The sequence below is a fragment of the Megachile rotundata genome, chromosome 6 (assembly GCF_050947335.1).
Source record: "Megachile rotundata isolate GNS110a chromosome 6, iyMegRotu1, whole genome shotgun sequence".
Classification (NCBI taxonomy): domain Eukaryota; kingdom Metazoa; phylum Arthropoda; class Insecta; order Hymenoptera; family Megachilidae; genus Megachile; species Megachile rotundata.
In genome coordinates, this window is record NC_134988.1 from 9,434,428 (window position 1) to 9,449,129 (window position 14,702).

At 28.3% G+C, this 14,702-nt stretch overlaps 1 protein-coding gene and 1 long non-coding RNA gene across 10 annotated transcripts; one reads left to right on the forward strand and one right to left on the reverse strand.

Annotated features, from left to right (window-relative positions):
* Nucleotides 1-5,325: 5,325 nt before the first annotated feature.
* Nucleotides 5,326-7,083, reverse strand: LOC143264641 (uncharacterized). The gene is made up of 2 exons (XR_013038486.1): nt 5,846-7,083; nt 5,326-5,745 (listed from the first exon to the last, which is right to left on the reverse strand). It is a non-coding gene; the product is annotated as an uncharacterized LOC143264641 (long non-coding RNA).
* Nucleotides 7,084-7,354: 271 nt separating this feature from the next.
* On the forward strand, nt 7,355-13,294 carry Lsd-1 (lipid storage droplet-1). Of its 9 annotated transcripts, none has more exons than XR_013038477.1 (10): nt 7,355-7,510; nt 9,089-9,231; nt 9,567-9,752; nt 10,175-10,361; nt 10,443-10,612; nt 10,671-10,760; nt 11,176-11,518; nt 12,254-12,352; nt 12,828-12,945; nt 13,009-13,294. XR_013038477.1 is itself a non-coding variant. In XM_076532790.1 (10 exons), exons 2-10 carry the CDS (start codon nt 9,103-9,105, stop codon nt 13,037-13,039), a joined length of 1,263 nt encoding a protein of 420 aa, XP_076388905.1. In that variant the 5' UTR covers nt 7,356-7,510; nt 9,089-9,102; the 3' UTR covers nt 13,040-13,294. The 9 variants fall into 9 exon arrangements, 7 of the variants coding, with proteins under 7 accessions (XP_076388909.1, XP_076388905.1, XP_076388908.1 ...); XR_013038478.1 differs by having other exon boundaries at nt 13,014-13,082; XM_076532790.1 differs by having other exon boundaries at nt 7,356-7,510; nt 11,176-11,433; nt 13,014-13,294.
* The last annotated feature ends 1,408 nt before the right edge of the window (nt 13,295-14,702 follow it).

Here is a 14,702-nt window from a genome sequence, read left to right on the forward strand (position 1 = left end):
CATCGCCAGGCAAACGATTACATAACCAAGAAAAGATCTCACTCTTCTGAATACATTTGCGGTTATGAACAATTAACCAAGGTTTTCCAAAGTCACATCGTTTATAGCCAATAAGTATTAACGTTGAGAATACTATTCTTGTTAATTCAAATATCACTTGAGTGACTTATCTAGATGAATACCAGCAATTTTCCGCTTGACATTGCTAGTCGGATCTAGTGGCACCTTTTATTCCATTAATCATCGAAACGAGTGTCTATTGATCCGACCTTTTCTTGCCTGATCAAATCGTTTTATATTTAGTTGAATTAATTATTTTAACCCTTTGCACTCCTATGTCGAGTGTAGCTCGACATAACATTTCTCTTGGATCTTATGAATGATTCAGATAAATAGATTGGTTGAATTGTATATTTTCATTTAATTACTATTTATAATAAATGAAAAATGTAGTTGTCACATACTCCACACTGTTACAATACATTTTACTGAGAACCCCTTTTTTGATGTGTTTTGTAAATACAGGAGATGTTAGGTAACAGAAATTAAGGAGTGCAAAGGGTTAATTGTTGTAAGAGTGAAAGGTAGAAGAGATTATGTGGAGATTATATTAAAACATGTGATAGAAAATTTTTAGGGATACTAGATTTAACTGGATGCATAGATTTTTAATTAATGTAGCATTTAAATTAACAAGATTTTTAATGCAAGACAAAATTAAAAAAATATCGTTAACATTCTTTCGCATTTAATTATCGGAATAATTTCCAATAGGAAACAATGAACTGTAAAGATAAGGAAGGAGTCTAATACAAAAAGTAATTTGCAGTAAATCATTTATTGTCATGAAAATTAATGTACTGTTTAACAAGATTTTTAATACCTGCAGAACAAAATTAAGAACAATTACAAATTCCTTATAATTTGTACCATCTTCCTGTATTTCACCCCTTGTACTATTTTAACTAGACGAACTTGTACTTCCTCATCAATTTCCCTCGAATACCCTTCAATTTGCAGCTATCCAATTATTTGCACAGTCGATACAAAATTGACATAACATTTCAACTTTCTTTACCTGTTTTAATATTGCTGATTAGTTCTGACGCACCTGACAAATCATAGTGCAAGGGGTTGAATCAAATGTTTCTATATCATTGATCATAGGAACCGAGGCCTCGTAACAATTTCAGATTCGAGCTCAGAAATTGAAATTTGCTCTCAGAAAAGAATACACCTTTAAATCAAATGTGTCTATATCATTGATCATAGCGAACGAATGAGGTCTCGTAACAATTTCAAATTGGGGCTCAGAAATTCAAATTTGCTCTCAGAAGAAAAGAATCATATACCTTTAACCCCTGCACTATTTTGACGAGTCTCGTGACGCACTCGTACTTCGTGATCAATTTTACTCGAATTAATACGCTTCGATTTGGAGTTGAATTATTTGCATAGTCGATCGATACCAAATTGACATAACATTTCAACTTTCTTTGTCTGTTTTAATATTGCTATGATTCTGTCTTAGTTCTTAGTTCTGTCCTTAGTCCTGTAAATCGTAGTGCAAGAAGTGATCGGAATAATCACACCACAAAGAATTATCCGACAAGGAATAATCAGAATGATCTGCACCAGGAAATACGCTATAAAGATAAGAAAGAATTGAACATAAAAAAAACTAATTTGCAGTAAATCATCGTGGAAATTTTTGAGCCCTCTCGTACATCGTGTCGACCAGAAAATCTCCGTAGCACGAAATGCTGAAAACAACAATAAGTTAGAATCGTCAAGCTTATCTCTCGGTTCGCGTTGTCAGAGTAATAAAAGAAATTGACAGCGACAAAGTGATTTCGTCCCGTCCATTTTCTCGTGGAAGCGCCTTATAATGGTGATGAATAAGAGAGAGAGAAAAAAAATAATTATCGATAACGTGCCCGACAACTATTCTTTTAACCAATTATTGAATCACACACGAAGCTGCGATAAGTGGAACTAAATATAGGTATCTTCGTTTTATTGCACTTCGATGCAACCTCTCTGTACCGTTTATCTACGTACTGTATTATTTTAAGTTTGTTTTAAGTATTACATCGATTTCAGTGAAAATACTAATTTTTTAAGGTTTGACGAGTTTATTGGTGACTTATGTTACGTGAAAAAAATGGGATTTTGAAGTTAAAGTTTTTGAAGTTGAAAGAATTTGTTTCTTATGATGATATTTGCTGTTGAATTTTTTAGGAAAACATGGGTGTAGTGTTGAGTATTTCTTTTGTTGAAAATGAGTGAGTTGAAGTTGAATTTTTAATAGGATGTGGTTTAGAAAAAATCTACATCTGTGATTCACTATAAATATTTATTTACATTGACAATATTTAACTTAAAGTTTAAATTGTAACATTTATTTCAATTAATTAAAATTTTGTTTAAAGTACTTATTTAATTTTAATTTTTAGTAACTTAATTCTTTTAACTTAAATTCTATTTTAAAAGAACTTAAACTGCAACTTAATTGTTTACTTAATTAATTGAAGTTTAAATTTACTTAAATTTATTTAAGTTTTAACTAAATTATTTTGTGAAATCAATTCAAGTGCCAACTAAATTATTTACTGAAATTAATTTAAGTTCCAACTAAATTGTTTATCTAAATTTAAGTTTAAAGTCAAGAATGGAAGTTCCAACTAAATTGTTTATCTAAATTTAAGTTTAAAGTTAAGAATTAAAGTTCCAAATAAATTGTTTATCTAAATTTAAGTTTAAAGTCAAGAATTGAAATTCCAACTAAATTGTTTATCTAAATTTAAGTTTAAAATCAAGAATTTAAGTTCCAACTAAATTGTTTATCTAAATTTAAGTCTAAAGTCAAGAATAGAAGTTCCAACTAAATTGTTTATCTAAATTTAAGTTTAAAGTCAAGAATTTAAGTTCCAACTAAATTGTTTATCTAAATTTAAGTTTAAAGTCAAGAATTAAAGTTCCAAGTCAACTGTGTATGTACTTAAATTTAATTAAATGACAATTTGAATGTTTAGTACATTCTCAGCACTAATTATGAAAACAAATTATCTGTACATTAGTCTTTTTAGATTATCAATACGTAATAGTCTAAACATGTCATATAATTTATTCGTTGCACTGAAACTGACATTTGTTGACATTTCAAGACAAATATCTGCTCAAGTTGCATATCCTGATAATTACAAAAATAGCATTAATGTAGCTAACGTTATCATGACTATTTTATACCTAACATGTTCGTGCTTACTCTTTGAAACGCTAAGCTTTTGAATATTTAAAGGAAATAAAACAGTTGGATGATAAACATGCTGAATACGTTCATATCATTAATTTGGAGAATTAGTTATTTTTTTAATTTAATACTGTAGATTTAATGTGTTTGCAACAATATTTACACTGTATTGTTCATTTCTTGAGAACGGAGTAATTAAGTGTTTAAAGTTCTTTTAATATTAATTAATAATATAATAATTTATAACTCGAGAAATAGTTATTGATGGATATTTTTTAATAACAGTATGATAATTAAAATAATTGTAAATTATAACAATAATATAAAATATTAATTAATACTGCAATAGTTCTGATATTAATATTAGAACACAATACAATATATGAATTAATATTAAATAATTTTGCTCTTAAATAAAAGCAATTTTGAAATTCACAAAAAATCAAGAAATAAATCTAGTGTATCTCTAAATCTATAATCACGCTTTAAAATTATTAAAATTATAAATATTTGAACACTAATAAATCTATCAATATGTTAATAAATTTTGTATCAGTTCTATCTTAATTGATTCTATCAGTTCCGTCTTTCAATTAATCATAATTACAATTAAAAAATAAATTAGGATATTGTTACGATAAAATAAATGCAAACAATAGTTAATATAAAACGGTAATAATAGCAATAAGATAGTGTTATGTTGCTACATAGTTAGTTCATCAATCCCAGTTTAATTACATGGATAATGAAGCAGGAAATGATTTATTAAGTACATTGGATGCAATAATTGCATCATATATTAAATGATAGTTAGGTTCATACAGTACTTGCGTTTCATATCGTCAGAAAAGTGGTAAAAAACCGGACAGCTGTATAGAATAGAAATCAGTATTGAATGTTAAAACGAATATCTAATCTGCTGCACCATAACATCTATCTGTCTTATTGAGTTAGTATATTTCCTCTACTTTCTCTACTTTTCTATTTGTGAGCAATATTTAGTCAATTAATCATTCAATTTTTAAATTTAAATTAAAAATTAAGTAGTGTTGTCTTGTTCTCTTGCAAAAAAAGTATCCTTTGACAGCCATATTTGTTTTCTTTGTAAAGTTTTTATATTTCGAGATCTTTTACATTTTTGGTAAGTTAGAAATGCAATATATGGAGAATTAGTGGGTGCAGAAATCTAATATATATAAATTTCATAAAATTCAATGTAATTAATATTTACGAAATAATAATTGACAATAGCAATTTATAAATGTTCTCAGTGGTAGGTTAATTTTACCCAGATAAAATAAATTATCAAAAATGTGGCGTGAGAATGTTTTCGAAACATTTCTTATTTCGAACTACATAAAAAATGAACGATGTAATTAACTTATTTATGAGTAATCCTATTAATTACCAACTATATCTTCTTATCAAGATTATATTTTTTTGGGTAAAATGTAACTGTTTCTTTGAATTATGTGATACTTTTAATCTATCTTCAATGAGCTCATTTTTAAAATGCTTTTTAATGTTAATATATCTGCGATCCATCGAAATACCTATCGTTCGAAAAATTACCAAAAAATTAATGTTTCTGTTCTTTTCTTTTGTTATTGTACATGATTTTTATTACAAATATAAATATTTTTTACATTAACTTTACAGTGTTTTACGCTAATATAATGTAAAATATTAGCAAGGTTGCAATTAGAGCGGAATTAAGTTAACTGCCAATATGGCGCCGCTTTGAATGGCGCGAAATTATATTCAAACACTTCTTCAGGCTTCGTTGATGTATAATTTTAATTTATTAAATGTTTAAGAGTATAAATCATACTAGAATATCTTTAATATTGAATAATGAACATAGTTTTTTATAAATAAACCCATTATAAATGGAAATATTATTAATTTCTATATTTATGCTACTATGAAGAGAAGCTACAAATACTTTACAACGTTGATTAGTTATACTGTATTAAATACATTCGAAAAGTTAGAGTATCATGCTAAAATATATTTAATATTCAATAGTAAATATAATAGTTCATAAATAAACCCATCATAAAAGGAAAAAAATTATTAATTTCTTTTATTTATTTTACCATAAAGAAACGCTACCAATATGTTACAACATTTCGTTGATTAATTATAATTTATTGAAATATTATTTCTCAAGATATTAAATGTCTAAGCTAGAGTATCAATCATGCTAGATATTTAATACTTAGTAATCAACAAAATTGCACATAAATAAACCCATCACAAAAGGAAACATCATTAATTTCTTTATTTATTTTACCATAAAGAGAAGCGACAAATACATTGCAACATTTTGTTGATTAATTATAATTTATTGAAATATTATTTTTCAAGGTACTTAGATAAAGTATCAATCATACTAGATATTTAATACTCTGTAATCAACAAAATTGCACATAAATAAACGCATTAAAAATCTCAATACTATTTATTCAATACTATTCCTCTCTTTGTCACTACAAAAAGAAATTTCGAATAATTTTTCATCCTGACCACCTTTCCCCAAAAACCATGTTAAATAGAAAAGTAATAAGACGTATTTTTGTTCACACTCACCCAACCGATTATCATACCATCATCCCATAATACACTCCAGTGAATGTTCGAAGTGGTGGACTTTGTATAGCAATTAACAACGTCTGCTGGCGATAATTTCGAGTTTTCCGCGTAGTTTCTTTTTCCATTATAAATTTTCTAAGGCTATTATTAAGTGTAGGTCTATAACTTCGTTGCTACCAGAAAATTTCATTGTCTCCGCGTGTTCGTCTTGCGAAGATCGTATGAAGAACACGAAGACGGAATGGAAAATACCATAACACGAATAGAGTACAATAAATTGTATTACATAAAAATGATTCGACGCCATAAACCAAGTTGATAAATTATCTCACGTTTCCGCTGTTTACCGTCATAGAAGATGATCGTGGAAAATGGTTACTAAAAATGTTATTGGATCGACGGATTTAATCAGTGCACAAGTCATCTACGATTGGGGTGGCGAATATAATAAATTATTCACTTCTTAATTATATATTGATTGATTATTGTAATAATTGAATTGTATTGTTTATTTTGAATAAATGAAATCTGTAATAAAGTATAAAATAATCGAGATTTAATGATAAATAAAGAGATGATGGAATTGCAATTTTCGTAGGGATATTAACCCTTAACACTTGAAGGCATTTTTGTTGCTAGATATTCATTTTTAATTTTTTTCGTTTAAAAGTTCGCTGAAGTTATTCAAATTTTAAATCATTAAACTTGAGATTATTATATTTGAAAGTTTTTCCATTTTTCAATTTCGTAATTTCGCAATTTTTCAATTTTTCAATCTTTCAATTTTTTAATTTTTTAATTTTTCAATTTTTCCATTTTTCCATTTTTCCATTTTTCCATTTTTCAATTTTTCAATTTTTTAATTTTTCAATTTTTCCATTTTTCAATCTTTCAATTTTTCCATTTTTCAATTTTTCAATCTCTCAAGTCTTCAATCCTTCAAATCTTCAATGTTTCAATTACTCAGGTATTCAATTTTTCAGTTCTACAATTCCTCAGTTTTTCAATTATTCAATTTTTCAATTACTCAATTACTCAATCATTCAATTATTCAATTCTTCATTTATTCAATTATCCATTTTTCAGTACTTCAATTCTTCAGTTTTTCAATTATTCAATTGAATTCTTCAGTTATACAATTCTTCAATTCTTTAATTCCCCAATTTCATAATCCTTCAATTACTCAATTTTGTAATAATTCCAAATTTTCAAATGTTAAAATCCCCATATTTCTACATACTCAAGCTCCAAAATTTGAACTTCAGCAAAAATCCCTAAAGTCCCTATTTCCGGCCGGCGAAACTCGAAAACCTCAAATCCCCTAACCCGGCAGATATCAAAGTTGCCAAGGAGCGCCACGCTCGAGAAAAATTTGCTCAGCTGACGATGCCGATCAAAAGTTCGGAACGAAAGCCGAGAAAAGTTTGATTCGCAAAGCATTATGATTGCCGCGCCTGTATAATCAACGTGTCATAGGTCAAGCCGATGAGATACCGTTTCGCAGACCACGACGTGCAGTTTACAGCGTGTTCTTCGACGAAACACCGACTAGTTCCCTGTTGTTCCATCTGTCTTCGCGTCCTTCTACATTTCGTTATATAATTTGCACTAAAACAATAACAACCACGGCTTCGTCAAACGTCGATAATCGAAAAGGTAAAGGTAAGCGAACAACCACTCGACCAAGTTAATCCTTCAACTTCAAATTTTCACGTTCGACAGATTCCTCTCTGTACACCATTTTACTTTTTCGACTGCTCGTTCAATTACTCGAGCCGTGATTAACGCGAAGTTAAATAACTTCTTTTTTTGAGAAGAACTTCATTTTTCGAAATTACGAAGCTGTCTTTTTTTTCGAGAACGTTTAATTAGATTGCAACAATTTGAAGTTTGCGGTGCTTCGATAACAGTGATAAGCATAGGGGTATCGACCTGTGTTTAAAATGGCCTTATCGTGGCAAACTTAAAACGCCTGACGTCAGGTTGTCAACATTGGATTCGAAATTTTGCGGTGATAATTTCGAAGTTAACAATAAACTGCTTTTGATGATTTTTGTTTGTTTGATTTTTGTAGCTGTAATTGAATTTTGTAGTTGTAAGTGATTTTGTTGGGGTTTGAATTTTATGTGAGGTGTATTTGAATTTTTTTTTGAGGAAAGTAATTTCGGTGGTTACCGAGAAGTTTAAGGTGACCTTTCTTATCGGTTGCTATATAATTCATTTCCTTTGATTAACGGGTGCTTTTGTGTTGAGGCTTGAAATTCGTTAGACAAATTCTACAGATGTTTCGTACAGTTATGAATTATTGCAATTGTTTAATTATTATTCCAATTATAATTGTTGGTTTCATAAGAAAAGTAAATTCAGAATCATATTTGGTATGAAACACTAAGATGTATAATAAAAATATTTAATGGAATAATAAAATAATAGAACGTTATAGTAATATGATGAAATAAGCAAATGATATAATAGCGCTATTATGAAATTCAATGGGAGCATTGTAGCATAGTAACGTAGTAAAATAAGATGGTAAAGTAATTGAAGAACAAAAAGTAAAATAATGTACTAATCAAATAATGAAATAGTAAAATGATGAAATGGTATAATGTTAAAATAGTAGAACTGCAAGAAGTAAAATAGTAGGCCAATAAAGTAATGAAATAGTAAAATGATGGAATGGTAAAATGGTAAAATAATAGAACAGCAAGAAGCAAAATAGTAAAGTAATAAAATGATAAATTAGTAAAATGATGAAATAGTAAAATGGTAAAATAGTAGGACAGCAAAAAAGTAAAATAGTAAACTAATAAAATAATAAAATATTAAAATGATGAAATGGTAAAATGGTAAAATGGTAAAATAGTAGGACAGCAAAAAAGTAAAATAGTAAACTAATAAAATAATAAAATATTAAAATGATGAAATGGTAAAATGGTAAAATGGTAAAATAGTAAAACAACAAGAAGTAAAATACTAATCTAACAAAATGATAAAATGATAAAAAGGTAAAATGGTAAAATAGTAGAACAAACACAAAGTAAAATACTGATCTATCAAAATGGTAAAACACACCACTGGTAAAATAGTAAAATAATAAAATAGTAAAATAGTAGACTACTAAAATATTAAATTAATAATAGTTCATCATTGCTTTATATCCTTACTATTTTCAAAAAGCCGTATCCTTACCAAAATAGTCCTTCTTTAAATTAATAAATAATATTGGATTTCTTTCAGAGGCGAATTCGCAAATGGCGCGGACAAACGTAAAAAGACGGCATTCCGATTTGCTGTATTTCGAATCCGTCATAAGGATCACAAGCCTTCCGATCGTCGAAAATAGTATACACATTGCTGGAAGCGTGTACGATAGAATAAAGGTAGGTAACTAAAATAATTAATAACTAGAAAGTCCATTTTAAGGTTACTTTCTCTCATCTTTCATTCGTTTACTTCCGTGAAACGCCATCTTTATACTCAATGAAACACTAACTACCTACATCTTTCCAAAATATAAAAAGTAAAACATCTCTGCAAATTTTGTATATAATATTTAACAGTTCTTACTTAATTAAATTAATTAAAGTATTAAAATATCCCTGCAAATTTTGTATATAATATTTAACAATTCTTACTTAATTAAATTAATTAAAGTATTAACTATGTACAGATCTAATAACTAAACATTTGTATTAATAGTAATTTTATTATTCAGCGTTCGAATTATCTAATGAGCTGGAGTTTATGCACTGCTGAACAATCACTGGCTATTGCGACAGCATCCGCCAAACCTGCAATTTATGCTTTGAATGGGCCAATTACGACGATTGATCAATTGCTTTGCAAAGGTATCGATATCGTTGAACAGAGAGTGCCAGCCATACACCTTCCTCCACATCTTGTAAGTCCATGTACATATAATACTGAACAAAGTATGATTTTGTATAAAAAAACAACAATATAAGGTCCTTGAAGAATATTTTAATGATAAAACAGTCATATACTAATATATTGAAATGTTCGTTTAAAAATAATGTCCGCCATTTTGATAAAATACAAACATACTATTTATTGAAATACATACATATATACATGTAGATAATATAAATATTCAAATCTTATGTTATCCATATTATTTTTAATTACTTCATTCACTTGATAAATATTCAGTACTGTGAGTCTACTGAGAGACTCCTCCTATATCGCCATTTCTAAGTGTCAATTACACAAGAAAGCATACAGTGCACACTAATATATATGTAAATTACTAATAATTAAATTGTCTCTTTACAATAAAAGTAACGTATACGTTGTATTATTCAGATGTACTGCAACGCACGAGCATACGTGAACAACAAAATCGTGAGGCCAGTTTTAATGCGCGCCGGAAGCGTGAAGCAAATAGGAAGTCAAGCTGCAAGCGTTGCAGCCGACACTTTGGACGGTGCTTTGACTGTCGCGGATAAATACGTTGATCATTATTTGCCTGCTGATCCAACTGACAAAGAAGGTAAATCCCTTAAAAATACGAATTAAATTTTTTATGAAGAATGTTTAATATAGTAAGTAATCGCCTGACATTACTATTCAGAGATTACTCCTTCTGAATCAGTGAGCAAAACTACACGAACGATTAAACATGGCGCCAGGCTTTCTAGAAAACTGCAGAAACGATTGACGCGTCGTACTTTGGCGGAGGCTCGAGCGCTTAAAGAACAGGGAACAGAATGCATTCATGTACTTTTATACGTGGTAGAACTAGTAAGTATCTTTATTTATTATTTCATATATTGATCAATCAAGTCTGAATCAAACGCAGGAAAGAGAATGTAATTCGAATGAAGTCAGAAAAGCAATATGGCGTTCGAAGTGGGAAACACGTACTGCACATGCGCATAAATTACCGCGAGTATTAAATCGTCGAAATAATTGACGCATTATTTATAAGTACTTTTTCATTACAAATTTTTAAGAGCAACTCTATAATAACCACATTTATAGTTTTATTCTGAATATTTACATGCTAGTTTTAGTTAATTTAAAAATATTTAATAAGAAAAGAACTAAACTCTACTTGTAAGACTTGTTAACGTAGAACAAGGATTATAGTGTTTTCTATCATGAAAACTGAAAGTTTTTTGAAACATGAAGCGTAACTTTATAGTCTAACATCTAACTTTGAAGTCTAACTTTGATAAACTGCTTTATTCCCGTTAATCGAATAATCAGTGCGTCGCATGCAATATAAAAATACAAAAATTAAAAAATCTGTAACTTAATTGTCACACGATTTTCACAAAACTAATGGAACAATGATGTTATAGCTAGCAACAGATCCAAAATTAGCGTACAAAAAGGCAAAGGAACTATGGGCAACGTTAAGTTTACCCGAACCGGAGAACCAAGCTCGACCAGCTACTTTGGAACAATTACTGGTCTTATTAACTCGCGAATCTGCACGTCGCATCGTTCATCTGGTCAATGGAACAACAGCGTTAGCAGCAAGAACTCCTCGCGATGTTGGCAGAATTCTCATGAAACTTTCACATCAACTGCTCGCGGTTGCAGACGCTACTTTACAGGTTAACGTCTTCACTCGTACAAAAATACAAAACGTGGAGAGATCTTTAATTTTGTTCTACTTTCTACGGAAGGAAAAAAGCGATGGTAGACAGTTAACTACTTTGCAATTCGGAAGAACAAAACCACTGATGTCTTATAGAATTATTAGTTCATTAAAGTTGTAATTAACATGTGGTGCATGTTGTGTAACACTGTATTAATGTACTTTCATTCTGAATTAATTTACGAACATTTTTAATGTTTGTATTGTGACGTTGAAGTGGTGGAGAGGTACCACATGAAGTTAACATTTTTAGTTCAAACTAAATTAAATACATATCACAAGTTTAATGTAAGATTAATTTCGAGAACAGAAGAGATTAATATCTCTAATATAATTTGTTAATGTTGTTTATCTCTGTTGATAAGAACGATCGATTATTATTTTTTTCAGTCAGCTTTGATAACAGTATGAAATTCATAAAAATTTTTCAATTTTATTAAGATTAATATTGTACTATGTTACATTGATTCATAACATCTCAGATTAAGGTTTAGAAAACTATGATAAGACTAACTTAAAAATTGTTTTACTATAGCTATATGCTTACAACTATTCAAGGTCAAGCGTCAGTAGGATTGTTTTTTGTTCATAACGAAATATTTTACATGGTCACTGATTGTGTTACTTATTTGTTACTTATTTATTGAAATATTGTAATGTTTCATATTACACCATGTTACACTTTTGCATGTTGAATACAGTTAACCTACATCAATATCAAAGTTCACAGAAAACCTTAGACATATATATTTATGTCATTTCTTATTTTTTTAAAGATGATGCCTATCATTGGCAAGAAGGATGCTGCAAAACAACAGATTTCAGTGATACGTTCAGCCATACAAAGGATCAATGCAACCATGAATAATTTATTGGTACGTAATAACTTTATATAATTCTTCTTAAACAATAAAAACAATTGACTCTAAAACTATTACGACAGTATTAATTCTACAAATATTCCTTTGTAAGATTTATTCCAATTTGTTTGAATTTGTTTCAATGTTACATATGCAGTCCATTTCAAAGTGTTTATATAAATGATCAAATTGATGAAAGAATTATTTTGAATTATAGTAGTGTTTATATTGAACGATTTTCTTGAAGTAGTCTGTAAAAATGATAAAGTTTGAAAAAATTATTTCACTGCTCTCCATGATAAATTTTTATGATAGTAATATGACGTCATCAACCATCTTTAACTCGGCCATTTATTTCTTATCAATCTAATGATTCATCCTCTATATTGCTCTATAACGATCCTCTTTTTAACCGACTTCGAAAAAGGAGGAGGTTACTCAATTCGATCAGTATATTTTTTTTCTTATTATTTTTTTTATTTTTTTGTAGGAACAATTTGCTGCTTTTCTGGCTGGTCGTCCAACTGTTTCGAAAATAACGCACGTCCCGAGCCATCAACAGAATCACAACAACCACATGTCGATGTCCTCCAATCCGCCGTTAAATGGTATAGAGTAACATAATCGCGATTATTCTGTTTGAACAATTTCGCAGTAGTTTTTGTTTCAAGGTCAGTAACAGTAAGAAAGACTTCGGATTGATATTTCACAACAGAGGTTAGTAACGTCCGATCCACCGCCATAACACGATTCTTGAAAAAGAATCAAATAGACGACGATATTTTAATCAATGGCACAATATACTAGTGTCAATTTTAGCTTACAATTGTTGTTGTTAAGACTTTATTGTCTATCTTTAGCTTCTAGCGTACAAATGTATAATAATTTGTAAAAGTAAGGAAGTGTACAAAAATAAAGATTAATTTTTTTTGGATCGTTATTATACCATCAATTAAATTTGTTCTTTTTTTATTTGTCAAGTTTATAATGGATTTTATGATGGATTTGTGGTGTGTTGTAAGGGGTAGTTTCGGGAAAAATAAATTACATTTTTTTTAATTTTTTTTCAATAAAAATTTTCAATTTTATATAATGTATGTAAATATTCTATAATGTGAGTGGATATAAATAGTCGTATTTTGAATATTGTTGATAATCTTCAAATTTTGTCAAATATGACATTTTACTCTTTTTGGAACATTTTAGTTCCAAATGATAGTTATAAAATTTACAGAATAATACTAATATACAGTTAAAAATACTAATTGTAATGATAGAATCACATCAGATGTATTGTAATTGTTATATAAAATATTTTGAAGAACTGATCTACATAAAAAATATAAATTATATTTGAAAAGACAGAGATCAGAAGTTTAAAGCAACGCCATCTAGAAAAAATATTATCAACATCCTATGTTGCTTGTTTTCTTACAGTGCAATTTTTGTGCTGTTCGAAAAATGTATCTTTAATATTAACAATTCGATTTTATTGCATATGTAGCCAATATTAATGAAAATATTATTCTATCGAATGAAATTGTATATTGCACTCTTTATATAAGAATGCTCCCATATAAAAGAACAAATATGTAAACTTAATAAATAAACTCAAATTATTTAATTAATGAAATATTCGTAAAAAAATTTTAATGAGAATAAAATATATGAAGAAACTCAGAAATAGTAAAAGAGGTAAAAGTACACAGACTTTTTGAAATATTAATGTTACTTTGAACTTAATTATCGCATTTCTTATCAAATATAGTAGAAAGGAATGTTTGCAAATAGTAATACACACTGAAATGTCGTGACTGATAAGACTAGTAGACGAGTGAGTTCAGTTATAATTTAAGTCATTGAAAATTTTAATTATTCTACAATTATTTATATAAAATAATTGTCTAACTTTTGTTTAATTTTGAACATACGAGAATCAACTTACAAATTTTTTTTTTTACTAATAATATTCTTTATGCATATTACAGTAAAATTATTTAAAAAAATATAATTAAAAATATTAACAAAATTCAATGTATATAATGAAGATATAGCTTTAACATAAGTTTTAGTATAATTAATTTCGTAATTATTATAAGTATTAATATTAATGATAGTAATTAATAATAATAATAAATTCTTTAACTTCAAAAACAATGTACAAATATTTAATAGTCAAATCATTTACATTAAACTATTATAGAAGTAATAATTATTAAACTAATTCAAAATGTAGTTTTGGTGTACATATAAAACACATTGAACAGAAATGGTTGAATTCTAACTAAGTATTACTAGAAAATGGAGTAGATACATATAAAAAATTCTCCCTTACTAAATGTACCCAATGTGCACTTACAGTTCA